The 18,771-nt window shown below is 40.0% G+C and overlaps 2 protein-coding genes across 2 annotated transcripts; both read right to left on the bottom strand.

Moving 5' to 3' along the window:
• Positions 1-1,063: 1,063 nt before the first annotated feature.
• Positions 1,064-2,604, bottom strand: LOC143550021 (uncharacterized). The gene is made up of 2 exons (XM_077040761.1): positions 1,839-2,604; positions 1,064-1,446 (listed from the first exon to the last, which is right to left on the bottom strand). The coding sequence occupies exons 1-2, from the start codon at positions 2,221-2,223 to the stop codon at positions 1,064-1,066; spliced, it is 768 nt and encodes a 255-aa protein (XP_076896876.1). The 5' UTR covers positions 2,224-2,604.
• A 15,533-nt stretch (positions 2,605-18,137) lies between these two features.
• On the bottom strand, positions 18,138-18,764 carry LOC143550020 (uncharacterized). The gene has a single exon (XM_077040760.1). It carries the CDS (start codon positions 18,762-18,764, stop codon positions 18,138-18,140), a length of 627 nt encoding a protein of 208 aa, XP_076896875.1.
• Between the last annotated feature and the right edge of the window lie 7 nt (positions 18,765-18,771).

The following is an 18,771-nucleotide window of genomic DNA, read 5'->3' as shown; positions in this document are numbered from 1 at the left end:
TGGTTAGTTTGTGTTACTCATAAATGTATGATATTTTGATGATATTCCGGCCGTTAATACACATTTAACATTGTGTTACTCGTCTTTGTATTTAATTTTGATCTCTGGTTGCCAATATTGTGTAGAGGAGCAGTCTAACATGTTGGGTAACTTGTCAAACAGGTTTGGCTTGTACATGTAGCCAAGTTGTCTGGAAAACACTTTTTTGTCCAATTCGTAAGATTTTTCATGTGTTCCATTTATGATTACAAAATGAAATCTTAATCTAAATCTGAAACTAATCAGGAGGCTAAAATAGACTTTGAACACTTTCAAATTTAACATAGTTTGACTTTTTCACCTCTAACTAAAGTTTTCAAATTGGCCTGAGAGCTTTATACAATTATAGAAATAGTGATAGGTCATAATTCATAACCAGCATCTAAATAAAACAATTTAGTTCACCAATATGGCGCTAAAAAGATACAAAAATCATAAATGAACGTTGTATAGGTCATAACCCTTCAAGTCATTTTACTTAGAAAAACATTGATCTTTTATTGTAATAATGGATTTTTTGTTCTTGATACCTACAATAATTTTGCATGGGGTCAATACATCCTATTTTGACCTGTAAAAAATCACCGGTTTTAAACTAACCAGCTCATTAACCCTCTCTGAGAATAATTATAAACTGTTATCTGTTGTTAGATTTGATGTTAATAGAACCATTAGACTTCTATCAGTGTAACAGTAAAAGGAAACTGATGCCTGTTTGACCTCAAAAAGTCAAATCAGCCCAGTTAACTAAAGGAAGAGAAATGTTACAATAGTGATCAAAATAGTAACCCACTTCTTACATATCTATTATATTCATCCATTAGTTAGTACACAAAAGGCCAGGACCCTAATAAGCCTCACAACTCACAAGATGAATTGAGGTCACTTGGATGCAACTTCTTACAAGCTAGTTAAGTCATAACTGATTCATTGTTTCTTAGATTTAAAACTAACATTAGCATATATATATATATATATATATATATATATATATATATAGTTAGCAACCATATGCAAAAGTTATCTAGCGATACGTCCTGAACGCAAGCCTGTTAACATCAACATGGGGAAGAGTCACCTTATACAACCCATCTTGCATCTCCCTCTTAAAACCCTCTGGCACACGTATCCCCGCGATATAATGCTTGTTCTCCCGTTTTCCTTCAATGATCAAAGTATCATACTCAAAACCCGACTCCACATCCTCTATCTCAAACCCGGGCATGTTCAACGACACACACAAACCTTCCTTATTTACCACATTTTTCTCCACCCCCGGCAGATTCCCTTTTATGTATATGCTTTCCCCCGTATCCTTCTTATACGCAGTGAACGACTTACTCTTCACAACTGAGTGAGCTATTACTTCACACAGTTTCCTTCCTAGATCTGATCGATCAAACGCATCTGAAAGTAACCATTCACAATGTAAGTATATAACTGTATAGTTTCAATTCTAAAAGATCCTAAGATACTTAATAGGAGTGCAAACGAGCCGACCCGCATGGAATCCACTCGAGATTGGATCAATTAAAAGCTCTAAACGAGCCGAGCTCGAGCCTTGTACGTGAAGAATTGAAGTCCGTTCAAGCTCGTTGAGGTTCAACGAGCCTATTTTTAAATTTCAAAAATGTACAGTAACTTCAAAAGACAATTTTTTAAACCATCTCGTTTTAACCCAAACCCGTTGCCTATCGACCTGAACCAAATTAACCCTTTTTTGAGCTGACCCGTTCCAACCCAAACCAGCCCGACCCAATTACCAATTCTACCTAAGATATTATTGGGACAGTAATTACCACAATAAGGCGTAGGGCGAACGATTTTAACAGGTGTGTGAACAAAATCAGTGTTTTTCAGATACGGAAAGGTTAACTTCACCATTCCCTTGGAAATCAACCCATTCATTCTACCGACCGGGTCGACATTCTCGGGTAATTTGACAGCCGCAAGGTAGGTTTCTTTACTGGTTTTATAGGACATGAGCATAGTATCATCTTCAACAACCGTATTATGAGCAACCGCCTGATATTCGCCTTTCGGTACTGGTAAACCCGGCATTTGTAATATCACGCACGGGCCGTCATCAGTCTCCAACTTCTCCATTCCAGGGATGTGTACGGTCAACTCTTCATCGTTGACCAGAGTTAACAGCATTGATGGAACTCCTGACATTATGTCCATTTGATACGCTAGAAATGGTAGATCAAATTCAAATGTGGCTGAAATTGAAAATTAAAGCATTTAAATAACAAGCATTGAAATATTATTGGAGGTTAAGAAGAGAATTAGTACGTTTTGGTGGTGTGTTGTCCGACGGAGATGAAAAGGGTCTTGTTTGACTTGTGTTGACCGAATGCTGACGTGTGGTGTGAATGGTGGGTAGACGTATGGGTGACGGTGGACGGAATGGGATGACGGACCTTGTGAGGCGGAGCAGGGTGGATGCCATGGTCTCCGATTACGCAATTCTGAAAACCAGTGCAAAGTTTCTTGGAGACCAAGGGTTATATGCTTATTGTTGGGTGTAAACGAGCTCAGCCGAGGTCGAGCTCGAGTCTGAGTCGTTTTAATTTATGAGGCTTGAGCTTGAGCTTGAGCTTGAGCTTGAGCTTGAGCTTGACTTGTTTAAAGCTCTTTTTTTGCGCGCGAGTTTTTTTAAATTTAAGTTTGACTCGTTTATTGTTGATTAGTTAATTTATATACATTTAAAATATATATATATATTTTGAGAAAAACTTAGTTGAGCATGATATATAGAAACCCGAAAGAACTAAAATTTAAAAATGCATTAGGTTCATTAAGGCTCGACAAGCCTAAACAAGTTTCTCACACAAAGCTCAAGCTTAGGCTTCAAAGCAAAACATGCTTTATTTGAGGCTCTAACTCGGCTTAAAGTCATTAAAGTTTGGCTTATTTCGATATTTTTGTCAATCCGAGATCAAGTAGCTCACCTGCAACTCGTTTGTTTGCACACCTTATACAAGAGTATTATAAAAATACATTTTTTTATTATGTTCATTATATTGAATCTTATCCATCTTAAAATGATTTGGGAGTGTTTTTTTTAAATACTTGACAATTAGCTAAAGCTTTATCTTAGATCTAATTTTATTAAAATAAGGAAAATTGGTTTTAAATAATCCAAACTATGGCCTATTGGTAAATATACATCCCAACTTTACACTTGCCTGCTGGCAGTACCAACTACTTGTGCATTTGTTTTTAACGGGCCACGACTAACGGATGTTAACTCCGTTAGTCTTTGTCTGACGTGGCCATCCCAGCTGTCAAATATCATATTACGTGGAACGTCTACGTGGCGGCTGACTGTGTATAAGGTGTATGTTATCATCACCATCTTCAACCTAATACTCTTTACAACCCAAACCCACAGCCACCACAACACCACCAGTCCACCACCCCTGTAACCATCGCCGGAACCCCGACCACCACCATGCCCATCCACAGCAACCACCACTGGAACCCACCACCTGCAACTGGCCATCTTCCGGCCATCTTCTCCGACCCCAACTTGCCGGAGTTCTGCCCTAATCTTGCAGGAGTTCACAAAACCCAGATCCGTTCTAAACCCACCACCACCACCATATTAAGGCAGAACTCTCTCTCTCTCTCTCTCTCTCTCTCTCTCTCTCTCTCTCTCTCTCTCTCTCTCTCTCTCTCCTCTGCAATTTACCCACCACCTGCCACCACCAAACCCTAGCACCACCACCACCTTCTCGTCAATCAGTCAATTATAAGATCAAAAAATCCCAAATTCAATTCCTTACCAAAAGCCCTAATTTATATCAAACCTACCTCTCAAGATCTGCTCGGTAAAACCTTAGCCCCGACGCTCTGTACACTCCTCCAAATCTGCTCGGCTCACAACTAATCGCATGTGGAAGCGATGGTGGTGGTTGATGGGTGGTTATGGTTGGGTGGTGGTATGAAGGAAGACGCCGGTGGTTGGGTTGTGGGAAAGAAATGGGTGGGGAGTTATTATTATTATTATTATTATTATGACTGGTCTCATAATACACAGTCAGCCGCCACGTCGCATTCCACGTAATCAAGTTTTTGCCAACTGGGATGGCCACGTCAGACAAAGACTAACGGAGCTAACATCCGTTAGTCGCGGCCCGTTAAAAACAAATGCACAAGTAGTTGGTAATGCCAGCAGGCAAGTGTAAAGTTGGGATGAATATTTACCAATAGGCCATAGTTTGGATTATTTAAAACCAATTTTCCTTAAAATAAACTAGTTTTCCTTAACCATGTAGACGTACAGAACATTATTTATCTTATATGTCTATCGCGCTACCTATCCCTAAGACTATGTGTACTGGGCGATATGGGGCGAAATCTTGTGTGTACACCGCCCCCCGGCTACAAAAGAGGCGAAATGTGTGGGGGTGCGGGGGGGGGGGGGGGGACAAACTGTTGTCCAGGGTTATGCTTTGGGATTTGTTATTATTATAATAATAACTTGTGTGATATATATATATATATATATATATATATATATATTATATGTATATATAATGGTTTACAACACTATTACACCCTTAAAACAAAAACCCACATTTTGCTGACCGGACACCTCTACTACACATAGCCTAAGGGGTGTTTGGATGAGCTTTTAAAATTTGTTTGTTGAAAAGCAAAAAGTGTTTGGTAAAGCAAATCAAAAGGCTTTAAAATGAAGCTTTTCAAAAGTTGTTTTTGCTTTTCAAAAAGCAAATAAGCAAAATAGCATAAAAATAAGCTCCTCCAAACACCCCTAAGTATTGGCTGAAATTTTTTCATGTACTAGACTATATGAAAAGGGCCAACTCTAATATGTAAGTGATGATGAGGCAAAAGGGATATCACACTGCATAATTAAAAACATGTGTTATGTTGATAATGAAATGTGATAGTAAGGTGAAGTGGAGATAAACTATCGCTTATATAATAATTATTAATAAAACTAGTTCATCTACTCGTCGCGTTGTGTCAGGGCATCTGACAAAACTCTAACATTGAAACCCGGGCGTTGGTAAAACTCGAAATGTGACGATGAGTTGACGTGAGTTCGGTCAGTATCGTTTATGTTCATTAAGATATAGACATCGTTGTTAAAGTCTGAGAGTTAAAGCACAAAAAAAATTGTTAGATTAACATATAAAAAAACAAAATATTTAAAACGATGTTTATACGGTTAGTAAATCCAGGCCGTGTAAAATACAAGTGTTGCCGGTCTCGTGCATTGTGGCAGTAATTTGACACGAATTCGGTTGGTTTTAATTACGCTTGTTACGGTACTATAGCTAAAAAATGAGTGAAAACTAAATAAATATGAAGGTGGACCAATGGACAATGGGGGGAGGGGCGTCGGACAGTTTGCGCGTTGGTAAAACCCGATCATTGTCAGTCACATGCGTTGAGGCGACGAGTCTACTCGAATTTGGTTGGTTTCCGTCTGCTTCATTATGGTACCGGAACTAAAACAAAAAAAATGACATTTTGTCGGTTTTCCCTTACGTTCGTTATGATAACTAACTAAATAAAATATAATAAAAAAGAAAAAAATCACAGACTAATACGGTGTTGCCAAGTGGCCTAATAAGGAACTTGCGACATCAAAGTTCTAATTTATATATAAGATTAACTAGTTTTTTTGAACACGCGCGTTGCGCGGGTTTCGGTATAGGTTGCGTAAGAGGAAGATAGGAAGTTCAAGTTCTCAGCATAATTGCGTAAGCATAAGTTAGCAAGTTCAAGCTCAAGTGCCAATAACATGTAACAAAAGAAACTAAAAGTGTCCAAGTGTTACTAATGTAACAAAAAAACATGTTAAAAAACTAATGAACTCTAGATGTGACTATACATGTTAAGCATTATAGACACTAACCTCCAACATCCAAACAAAACTGTAAATATGCACGCACTCCAAATAGATAAGTATGGTCAAAATAACTAACATGGTGACATCAGCCACACTATATTATATACGCCAGTACGTCGGAAGTTGTTGTAAATGCCTAATCCGACCAACTGTGAAATGGATTTGAGTTTGAGAAGAATAGTAGATCCGTAGAGGTGGTTATGGTACTTTATAGTGATATGTTTAATGGTTTTTAGAAACTAATTTGTTGGTTTATTGATACAAAAATGAAGTGGTTTTCTGCCATGAGAGATGGTGGCAACGAAGATGAACAACACGTGTTTGTGAATAACCTACTTCTTCATGTATTGAATAATCCTGAAACACGTGTAAAGAGATATCATATTCACACATGAAAGGGAAAGCACTATGCACAATAATAAAATAGAGTACATGACCAATTGCCTACCTTACCACAAATGAAGCACAAACTCACCCATGACATAAAGTACAACTACCACTGCAAAGTTTACAACACACAAAGCAGTAACTCTCCCAAAATACAAGCAATGAAACCAAAGACAATATAGCCGCTAAACCATAAGATAAGTAAGCCTCTCCAGACTATACAAGTGCACGTTTGTACATTGCTGACATCATGTTGATCATGAGGTTTATCGACAACTGTCCACACTGTCTTCTTGACTCCATCATCAGCCTTTGTAACGCCACGTAGCCCACCATCAGATACGCGCTCTTCTTCTCCACTCTCCACCTCCTTTTCTTCCCCATTCTTTCTTTCATTTCAAAACTGAGTCTTGAACAGTCAGTGGCCGACGGCCAGCAACCTATTTATTTCATCGAAATCATTTTGGAGATTGAAGAAACACTAATCTACCCCGGGCAGATTACGGATAATCTGGGGGTTAAATAGATGTTTCCCACGAGGGGTTAGATCCGGCAAAGATGGTTCTTTTGATAACCTGCAAAACAGACACCGTGAGCTCGTCACTGAGAGGGGGGGGGTACCTCCTTGTGACCACCCCCCGGCGTGAGAATCAGACTAGATTGCTCTTGAATATAAGTGTATATTAAGAGAATGACTAGAGCAGATATCAGGTATATGATATAAGATAAGATGAGATGATATACCATTCCAAGGTGTTGGAGTATTTATAGCCGAATGTAGGTTTCCAAGAAGGTACAGCCGGCTGAATAGTGTTCCTGTTCTGCCAACTGTGGGCTACGCACATGCCATGCTGGTAGTTGGTGGGTAGGCAGCGGCTGATAGTGACCAGGCCGGCTGTGTACTATTCCTGGTCCACCAACTGCAGGCTATGCACGTCCTCCGACAGGTTGGTGAGTAGGCAGCGGCTAATAGTGACATACAGTACAAGAGCGTGCTGCTCGTCATACTGTTGTCAGTGAGCTGTCGTATCTTTGGTCAGATCTTTTGTCCATACCTCGTCAGGTACAGTACAAAAGATCCTCCAGTATCGGACTGGCTCATTTGGGCGGGAGTATTCCCGGCTTTGCTCATTCCTTCTTCAGGTGACATTACTGAATTATTATGAGAGCTGTGCCTTGTGCGTGTAGCTTTGCTGCGCAGGTAGCCTTCCCTGATGGCTTGTATCCGCAGCTGCTGGAACAGGCAGAGTACTTCACCATTGGGAGGCTTTTCCTGCGGGAACAGCTTGCGTACTGCGCGTAAGGACGTCACGTCTCTGAGCATGGTGGGTCATGCGGATCCAGTTGGTCTCTGGGCAGACGTCCCTTTAAGTCTTGCGGGTTCAACCGCGCAGACGTCCGTTAAGGAGTCTTGCGGGTTCAACTGCGCAGACGTCCCTTTTCAAGGTGAGTCTTGCGGGTCCAACTGGGCTCTGCTGGGACCTACCTCTTCAAGTCCCCCCAGTCCAATGTTCTTCTCATGAATTGTTAATAAGTGAGGTGAACTTTTGGACTTAAGCAAGGGGTTTTGAAAAGGGTTTAGTTTTAAGGTTTTCCATGGGATTCTTCCCGCGGAAGTCCTAATGTCACGTGCAGAAATTCCCGACTTTTCTGCTTGATCTTTGGGTGTGATGCGGGTAGGTCTGTAACCTCCTCGCAAGTCAGGAGCGTTGAGTTCCACTTGTGTAGATTCTCCATGAGGTTTTGGTAGTTTTGAACATAGTGATCAATTATGTTTAAACAACCAATTCCATCTTGGAGGTTCAAACAATCTAGTTCTCGACGTTCCCGCTATGCGGGGATGTTATTCCCGTTTCCGCAAGCACTGCCTAGAAGATCCTTCTTGGTTTCAATTCCCTGCGGAGTGCTAGGTATGTGAAGGGTTTTGCCTTGACACTGCCCCCGCACTCGTCTTATAGTTACTTTACTTCCAAGGTATTCCTGGCTTCAATTCCCCGCGGGTGCTAAGTATGTGAAGGGTTTTGCCTCGACACTACTCGCACCCGTCTTATGGTTACTTGGTTGCCGAGGTATTCTTGGCTTCAATTCCCTGCAGGTGCCAAGTATGTGAAGGGTTTTGCCTTAACACTGTACTCGCACATGTCTTATAGTTTCTTGGTTGCCAAGGTAAGGGGTATTTTCCCGCTTACTTTTGAATCTTTTTAAAATTCGAAGAGTTGGTGAAAGGATAAGAACAGTCCAAACTGTTGAAACGTCGTCCGACGGTTTCTTCTGACAGTGTCAGGACGTGCAGGAAGTTATGGCGACGTGACAGTATATGGTCATTCCAGGCGCTTTTTCAGGCTCATGTGCGCGATTTTTCGGGCGCGTGGCCGCGAAATTAATGGCACGCGTCCTTTCAACAGCTGTTGCCAGCTTGCTCTTTGCCACGTGTCATAGTTTCATTGCACCTGCGATTTCTCTCTCTTCCGCATTAAATTCATCGCATTAATTGCGATGAGTATATAAAGGGGGAGAGGGTCCTTTGTAATTCACACTTTCACTTCTATCTTCTCCTTCTAAGCGATTTCCGGTGAATATTCTCTGAAATCGTTGCCTTTCATCCTTCAAGAATGTCTTCTTTTGCCGAGGAGTCTGACGTGTTCGTCGAGAATCCGTCGTCCACTTCCGATAAGGATGACAAGAGTACTGCTGGCGAGTGCCAGTGTGCTCTTCCGGCCGACCTCTATCAGTACGTTGTCCGGAAGTACATGCTCGAACCGTTCGAGCCTGAGTTTCTGGAGCCACACCAGACGGTGTACGATGCCCCCAAGGGCAAGATAGGGGTGTACGCTGCATTCTTCGTTTATGGGAATCTCAGGTTCCCATTGACGAAGTTTGTATACCGTGTCTTGGAGAGGCACGGTGTGAATCTGACGGAGGTACACCCGATGGCGATCGCCAAGATCCGCCACTTTGAGTGGGTGTGCCTCATTCTGGGCGTAGAGCCCCATGTTGACCGCCTGATGACCTTCTATTCTTGGAGGTGCATCCAGGGGTGGTATACCTTGGTCAATCGGATCAAGGGTCTGAAGATCTGCGCAACCGAGCGCAGTCTTCGGTCGTGGAAGCGGGAGTTTTTTTATATCTCCGCTCGCGTCGTTCCCCTTGCGATGATGTTTAAGAATGGGAGAGCACTCCCCGCCCTTCACGCCCTCAACTACCAAGAGGCGGAGTGGTTCGCCAAGATCTCCCGGGTCCAGACTCCGGTGTACCGCTTTGCGGAGTCTGGGATGGTGATGCTTGGGATGAGCCGGGTGTGGAAGGAGGCGTCCCAGATTCCCATCGTCCTCGAATACGGTTTGAACTCTGTCCCTTACAGTATGCTCTGTCTTCTTTGTTGATATAGGTTTTTCTTCTAACTGTTTTATTCTTTTTATTTCAGAGGGAAACGACTTGCAGTCTCTCCTGCAGCCGCGGGAGAGTGATGGTCCCGCCCGGATGGGTACTCGTGCTCTCGATGAGAACGAGTTGCCCATCTTGGAGCAAACGAGGGATCGGTTTGTGGAGGTCTACCCGCCAGGCCACCCTATTCTGAGCGCTACGCGGCCAGGTAAGGAGTTATTCAACCCTCGACCTCTTAATGCTGAAACCTCTGCTGGAATTCCTCTAATCTTGTCATCTTCTGATGAGGAATCCGCAGATGGTCCTCCGTTGGTGCGGAAAAAGAAGGCTGCCGGTGGGAAGGGGAAGGCGAAGGTTGCCTCCACTGCCGATCCGGTGCATCGGTCTGATTCAGAGACCGAAAGCGAGGAGGTGGCGGGGAACCCTGGTGGTGATAAGACCACTGCTCCGGAGGCTGAGACGACTGTCACCTTCGAGCAGCCCAGGACGACGACGGTGAGCGGCGTGAAGAGGCCGGCTCCATCGGGTTCGTCCCCGCCTGTTCGCACTTTTAGGCTCAAGAAAACCCGTAAGTACAAACTTCATTTACTTTTAACTTCATATCTTTCCGCCATTATACTTATATCTTCTTTGTACAGGCGTGGATGCTACCGCATTCCAGGGTGGAGCGGGGAGGAGCACCTCCGGACCCATGACGGTAGGCTTGGTCAACCTACCTGAGGCGATGACCCAGGCGGCTGCGCCTGCTTCAGTTGGTTCAGTTGCTCACCCAGTTGAGTCAACTGTTCCAACTGTGACGACATTTCCGCCGGCTGTCAGTGCCATATTCACTGATTCTTTCACTGAGCCGGCGGTGAATGTTTCTGTGGATTCTTCCGCAGCCACGGCCGCGGTTGTGAGTTCACCTCCGCTGGTTTCTACCGCGGCGGCCTCCGCTATGCCTCCTCCGGCGTCGGCGACTACGGCCGGTCCTTCAGGTATGTCCGGGGTTGGGGCGTCAAGCCAATCTCTGCCTCCTTCCCATCTGCCTGACCTCTTGGATGGATATCCGTTAGGTTCGGGTGATGGGTTTGGAGGCTACAGGCCTGTCGTCGACCCTACAGGTGCGTAGGGTTATTTTGGCCTTTATTATATATATATATATATATATATATATATATATATATATATATATATATATATATATATATATATATTTATCATCTTTTCCTAACTGCTTTTTGCTTTTGCAGTGTCGGATTCCAATGAAGTGTATGTTCCACGATGGAACATCCGCCGAGGAACAACCCTTCGCACGCCTGTGGAGTGCGTGGAGTGGGCTCGTCACGCAGCTCCCAGTGGTGCGTTGGGGGAAGCAATGGCTAGCTACCAGGAGGGTAGGCTGAACAATGAGCTTCGGATTCTCCTGGCCCGGATGCAGCCGCGCGTCGAGCTGCTTTGTCGTGAAAACGACAAGTTAAAAGCAGCTCGTATCCAAGAAGTAGCTCAGGCGCGGGCTGTCCGGGAGGAGAACAAGAGGCTTACCGCAGTGGCTGCGGAAAAGGAGAAGGCCTTCCAGGCCCTTGAAGTTGAAGTTCAGGCCCGTCTCGAGGCCCGTTCCAAGGCTGCCCAAGCTGTTAATGAACAGCTTCGGCTGGCTAAGGAAACTGCCCAGAACGCAACTGAGAGGGCCACCAAGGCTGAAGCTGTTGCTGAGCCTCTACGCATTGAGAATGAGGAGCTTAAAGCCAAGCTAGAGAGGCTTCAGCAGGCTCATGATGCCTTGGCTATGGAAGACGCCAAGAAGCTCCAAGAGATCTTGGACCAGAGGGGCGTGCTTGACCACACTGAGCGGAAGCTAAAGGGCGTTGAAGAGGCTGCTGCTAAGGAAGTGTTGCTCGCCAACCTTAACAAGAGTGAAGCCGAACGCGCCCGTAACCAAGCTCAAGCCACCCTCCAGGAGGCTCTGGTTGCCAAGGAATGGCTTCTTCGAGAAGCGTTGTCTCAGGTATGCGTAATTTCATAATATCTTTACGCTTTTCTTTGTAAATAGAAAAGGTTTTGATACTTGTATTTTTTTCTTGTAGGTTGTGCATCGAGTCTTCACGGACACATCATACGACGATGCCATGAGCGCAACCCTCAACGCTTCTCATGAGGATGGGGAAAAGGCCGGCTTCCTGCTTGGTCTAGGGTTCGTTGAGAAAGGCATCCCGCCTTCCAACTTCCCTTTATATGATGTGGATACTGAAGCTGTATATGACCAAGCAGTGAACCAGTATGCCGCCTTCCCGCATCCGGTGGTGGAGAATGTGAACGAAGTTGCTGCTGCTGATGATGGGCTAGCCATTCTAAAGACCTTCCTTGAACCGCCACAGCCAACTGATGGTGCGGGTACAAGTGGGTTTGGAGGGAGTGGTCCTGAAGCTTGAACCTTAAGATCCCTTCCCACTGTTAGGATAGGTTTACATTGTATAGATTTATATTCTTGTAGGCGGGTAGTTACCCGGCCATTCTTGTAATGAATTATTATGAAATATAAATCTTTGTGCGGGTAAGACCGCTACTTTCACTGGATGACTTGCTTTATAAACGTTATATGACTTGCTCATGCATACTTTAGTTTAAATTAGCAATTTTCCAAGTGTTTAGAATAAGTTAACCATTGAACGTGGTAGATAATAGGTTGAAGTTTTGCTTCCTCCTTCGTGATTGTGCGGGTAAGACCGTCACTTGCACTTAGGATGGCTAAACTTTACCTATATCTGACCTGCGTGGAGGTTATCCTTATCTTTTCGTTAGAAATTTTCTAAGTGTTTTGAATAGGTTAACCGTTCGACGCGTGGTTGTCAATAGGTTAGTTCGGTTTCTTCTATCATGATTTGTGCGGTTAGGACCGGCACTTTCATTTAGTGGGATCACCAAACTTTACCTATGACTGACCTGCGTGAAGGTTTGCCGTTTTGTGTTTATGCGGGTTTTGCCGCCTTCCACAAGCAACGACTTCCCCACTTATGTATGCGGTGAAGACCGGCATATTAGTGTGGAAAGTTCATAAGTATAAATGTAAGATTATCAGCATCAATGTTTTAAGGAGAATCATTTCCATTAGAAGTGGCTATGGGCCTTTTCTTTACAAGTTTGGAATTGATCTACATGCAAACTGTGTAATTGAGCTCCCTTACATGTTGTTGGGATGGGAGTGCCATCGAGCCGATATGCACCTGGTTCGGGATCTCGTTGTTTACGCAGTATGTAGTCTCCAACATTGAAGCTGCAATTTTATTCGTGTTTTCCCCAACTGGGGTTCTACACGCATCAGCCTGTTTAGCGTTCGTTACGCCACGAGGTGTGCGAGCGTCCCATCTCTGACAAATGCTTCGACGATGTCCTTCACGTCTGTGCATTCTTCGGTGACATTACTGAATTATTATGAGAGCTAAGTGCCTTGTGCGTGTAGCTTTGCTGCGCAGGTAGCCTTCCCTGATGGCTTGTATCCGCAGCTGCGGGAACAGGCAGAGTACTTCACCATTGGGAGGCTTTTCCTGCGGGAACAGCTTGCGTACTGCGCGTAAGGACGTCACGTCTCTGAGCAAGGTGAGTCTTGCGGGTCCAACTGGGCTCTGCTGGGACCTACCTCTTCAGAGATTCAAACAAAGCAGCCCACATCATCAGTGGAACGTTGTCTCGGATCAATTCCATCGGCTCGTGATTGACCCTAAAATAGGTTTACACCATTCACGCACACGCACCCTAATTTTACTCCCAATTCTGATCAGATTCTGAAATTTATGTTGCACTGATCGTTTTACTACATTTTTTTTTATTGAAACAGGTTATCAAGTATGGGAGTGTTATTCACGAGTTCCATCTATATTTTAATCATAGAGATAACAAGGTTTGAATTTGAAATTTTGGTTATAGTAATTTGTGCTTTAAAGACCCATTTTTATAGTTTATATTGTAACACAAGAATTTGTACCAAATATTGATATAATTGATCATTGCTGGTGATCCTTTGTTGGATCATTTGGTGATGGTAAGAAAAATTGGAAAACTTTACTTCATTTTTGGATCAAAGTTTAGTTTTTAAGGTTATAAGTTGATTATCAACTTTAATCAACTGTAGGTATCAAGAGGATGACTGCAATGTCGCTTAAAGTTAAGATATTTTGTTTCTATTTGTAGTATATCTCAATTCCAGTTTTACGAATTTTGTTTTATTCTTTAATCGTAAGTTTGTTACGTTTTTTTGGTTGATTGTTTTCTTAGGTTGTTTAGATGGGTCGGGCTCGGTAATCGTGTTCAGGTTATTTGGTGTGGGTCGATTATGGTTAATAATGACACCATCTTAAGGTTAAGAAAAAGGGAAAAAGAAACTCATAGCTTGAATAAGAATGCTTTACCTAACCCAACACGAAGCCACAAAAAACTTGAGTAAAAGGCATCTGTCTTACCCGAACCCGTATGTAGAACGAAAACTGATTAAACAATACCCAAAACTCAAAACAACCTCACCCGTGAAAATCGAAACCTGAGAACAAAATTGAGTCTGTTTTTACGTTTAATATTTTTTTACCTTAATCAATTACCTAAACGGACCCAGAACTCAGTTATGAGTTTCTTTTTTTCTAATTTATTTAACCTCGTGTCATTCTTAACTGTAATGGATAGCCGAAACTGCCCCGGATCGGATTTAGGACTACATCGGGTCAGGTACATTTTTTCACCTATTTAGCATACCGCCTGTGAAATGAAATTTGCAAAAAAGTTTCTACAAAATAATGCAGGTTCAAAAGCATTCCACAAAAACATTAGCAAAAAATAAGACCCAAAAGCTATCATCGCAGAAAAATTCTAGAGAAAAACATCCCTGGTGACAAGGTATGTTTCGATAACAAATAGTAGAAAAACAAAAACACTTTAATCGGAACGCAAAACAATTTGAGCCTAACCAAAATGACGTCCTTTAAAGTGGCCAGTTTCAAATCAATTTCTTGACATGTTTTAAATGACCAGTCATTTTGTATAGCGCCCATTTTGACATCACCCCGAGGGGCATTTTCGGTAACATCAAATAAAATTAAATTCACAATTGGCGTCGGTTACGTGTTAAATATGACTCCGATTCAAAAATGCAATACGAGTATGTCTTGCATGAAGGTAGATGACAACTAATTTTAAGGTTGTAAACGAACATGACTACATTATTGTCTTGCAATCGCATGTGAACAGACACTAGAAAGAACATTGGAAACCTGTTTTTGTGTCACTCAAGCAAAAGGACATATTTGTATAAGCAACAAGCACTGTTGCAGACGCCATGTTAAAACGTGTTACACTCATTTTGGTTAAACTGCTCACTATATTTTGTGAGACATGTAAATTCTCATTATTATTTTTTTGTGTAGACCTTAGAGAAAAAGGCACAAGTGAAAAATGGTCTGAACCTAATTTACAGACAATCAAAATTGTGAGTCACTTTCTCACTTTAATTTATTTTTAAAATTGTCTTTTTGTATATGTTCACTTTATGTTAACTTTTATCTTATATATATTTCTAAATATACATAGAAAATGGATTCGCCTACTAAAGAGCAATGGGTGTTGATAGTAGCTAAAGCTTAACCGAAACTAGAATCACTAACTAAAAAGACAAAAGAGCTTGACATTCAAACCGAGGATGATGTAACTCCACATGTGATCAAAATTAAGGTAGTTGTAGACCCTCGCTTTCAGGTGTGTCCTAATCAACATTATTATTTCTGCATTGCCTTAATGTGTACATATTATATGTTATTGTAGTGCATTTTTGACAGACTATCAAGAAGGTATCCAAGTCATACATTGACCAGATGGCCATTGCAACAACACCTCATTTTGATAAAGCTTGAAAAACAGCAGCGCCTTACAAAAGGGATGCAGTTATAGCTTAGGTAAAATTTGTTGAATCAGTTACTAATGCTATCATCATCAGGTTAGAATACAAAGGTTTTGTTATTTTTTTTGCTCAAAATAATTTTTCGGGATTTTGGCAATTTATGACTCATTTATGTACAAATGATCATTTGAAATAGTTTATATGCATATGTTTCAATAAAGAATTCATAGCTAGAGCGATAAGTCAGGTCTTCGACTACAAATCTTTGTTTTCATTTAATTACTCAAAATACTAGTTATCATACATATGCAACTGTGATTTTTTTTAAATATCAAAACAAAACAACAATTTCTATCATATCGTGTTTTATTTTGATTAAGTATATACTACTAGGATAATACCCGTGTTACACACGGGTTGACATTAGATATGTAACAAAATGTATATAAACTACCATACAATATCATAATATATATATATATAAACAATAATATATCATTAAATTTAGAACCCAAAAAAGATATAATATTTATCTATATTGGAGATATAGATAATAAGATAGTCTACATAAACTATTAATAATTACACAAACTTAATTTTATAATAAAGGTCATTACAACTAATTAGATGTTAACGTTGCTATACCAATATGATAGTCAAAATTTGCAACCTAAAACAAAATCACCAGTACCTAAAACCGGTTTGATATTAGATATATAACACAATGTATATAAACTAACATACAATATAATAATATATAACGATATATAAACATTCAAAATATAATAACATATAATGCTATATAAACATTCATAAACATCCACAAAAAGAAGTACACCAAACCATTGTCTACATAATCACCTAGTAGAAACAAACGATTCATTGTCTTATCAACCACATTAAACCATTAGATATTAACATTACTTGAACAGGATGACCTTGAAAACTTCCGTCCAAAACAAAACCATGCACCTTAACCACCTGAAAAATATAAACAAACCATGGAACGTTATTAAGTATTAAACCAAAAAGTTAATGTATATTATAATGAATGGATGATATCTACAATATGTAGCTACTAATATGTTGAGGTCAAAAGAAAATAAAACAATTTTATAACCTAAGTTTATAACCAGAAACAAAAAAAAATAATCAATTTGGTAATTACAAATCAAAGTATATTGAAAATATAATATTAGAGAGACAGACATATTAAAAGTAATCACTAATACCAAATAATTAAAATTCTAATACCGTTAATACTATCTTCATGCTAACACAAACTAAATATAAACATAAAAGATATAATCTAAAAGAAAATATAAACATGTGGATTTTAAGTTTACCAAAAATGAACTTACATCACAACCCACCAAAACCCGCAAACTGTCATAACAACCTGACAAAACAAAAAACAAACTGTTATAAGTGTGTATTGTACTTTTTTAGAAGCCTATGTATATGAAGTAAACTACTAACATAAAGGAAAAAAGCAAAGTAAAAAATAAAGTCAAAAATTATATTTATCAAAAATCTAACTACATATGTGATCTGATTTACCTTAAATATCTGAAGAAGAACCAAAATAGCTTTGAAGATCATCAAAATCAGATTCATAATTTTGACAATCTAACAGCCATTTAACATTCTCAGCCACCTCATTCTCCAAATCCAAATGTGCTCTTGCTTTAAAAAGTTGGAAAGCTTCAAGAAATCTAAATCTCTTAAAAGAATAATGTCATTCGATTGCAATATGGACTTCGGATTAACAGTCTTTTGCTGACCATTCACATATTTGATAACAACATTATTTTGCATAGGATAATAAAACCACTCCCTAACATTGACAAAAAGAAGTAGTTCTTGTTCATGTTGTAAAATCTCTTCATTTAGAACATTCAATAGTTTTCTCTCTTCGTCGTTAATAACTTGTTTGCGGTTTCCGTATCCTATTATTTGGTACTTAAACGGAATGCTAAACGACATAACCGATTCGATAGAGGGCTTATGGATTGTAGACAGATCGCTAAGAATAAACTGATAATTATTGGCTTCGGATGAAAATTTCCAAGAAACAATTGTTGTCATTGTTGAAGATGATGGAAGAGATGATGGAAGAGATGAAGATTTCTAAGAAACTGATTATTGTATAAGTTATGGTTATTGTTATTATCTTCCAAAGAGGCTTTATTTAATTAATAATAAAAATGACGGTTTATTGAATCCATAAAACTCATGATTATCCCTATATTCAAGAAACTATTGATGAACATTTAACCTATTCTCCTATTTATTAAATATAGTAAATTGATAAGATATAAACGTATATAACATATATTTCTGATATATATATATATAAATCAGTATAATATTAACCTATAAATAAAAGTCTATAAAATTAAATTTCAAAAACATAAAAGATATACTACAAAAACCATAAACAACTAAACATAATTGAACATACAAACATGTACCTATAGTTAAACAAAACATTAAAATAATACAATCCTTTTATTAAAAAACCTTAAACATATTTAAAAAGATACAAACGTAAACAAAAAAGTATTGTCAAAAAATTCATACAAGGTTTCCAAATATTTCCTTATACACAACATTTTTGGTTTCACTAATCAATTTGGATGCCTTATCTAATAAAACAATCTTAATACCTTCGCGAGTCTGCACTCTAGACAAAGCAACATAAAGCTGGCCATGGGTAAAAACCGGGTCTTTTAAATACAAACCAACACGCGATAAAGATTGTCCTTGACTTTTATTAATAGTCATTGCAAAACAAACCGATATAGGAAACTGTCTCCTTTTTAACTTGAAGGGAAGCTTCTTATCAGACGGTGTAAGACTTATTCTGCTGAGTAAAGTACGAAATCCAATATTAGTACCAGAAACAACCTTAGCTTCAATGACGTGTTTACCCAAACTAACAACTTGTAGTCGAGTTCCATTGCACAACCTTTTTTTCTGATTAATATTCCCTAGTAACATAATATGAACTCCAACCTTAAGTAACAAACGATGGTTTGGCACTCCGGACATCTTTATACCATTAAGAAAATCAGGAGAGTACAACGCGGGATCAAAATTCTCAGATACACTTTCAACCTCGTCGATGCTATCTGAACTTAAGTACTCCATTTCTTGACCAGGAAAATAGGCTAAAATACGATCATTAATCTCTTGAACCATATCATTT

Source organism: Bidens hawaiensis, unplaced genomic scaffold, assembly GCF_021521415.1.
Source record: "Bidens hawaiensis isolate Kalapana, Puna unplaced genomic scaffold, B.hawaiensis_p1.1 tig00015906_1, whole genome shotgun sequence".
Lineage (NCBI taxonomy): Eukaryota > Viridiplantae > Streptophyta > Magnoliopsida > Asterales > Asteraceae > Bidens > Bidens hawaiensis.
This window is presented reverse-complemented; position numbering and strand designations above follow the sequence as displayed.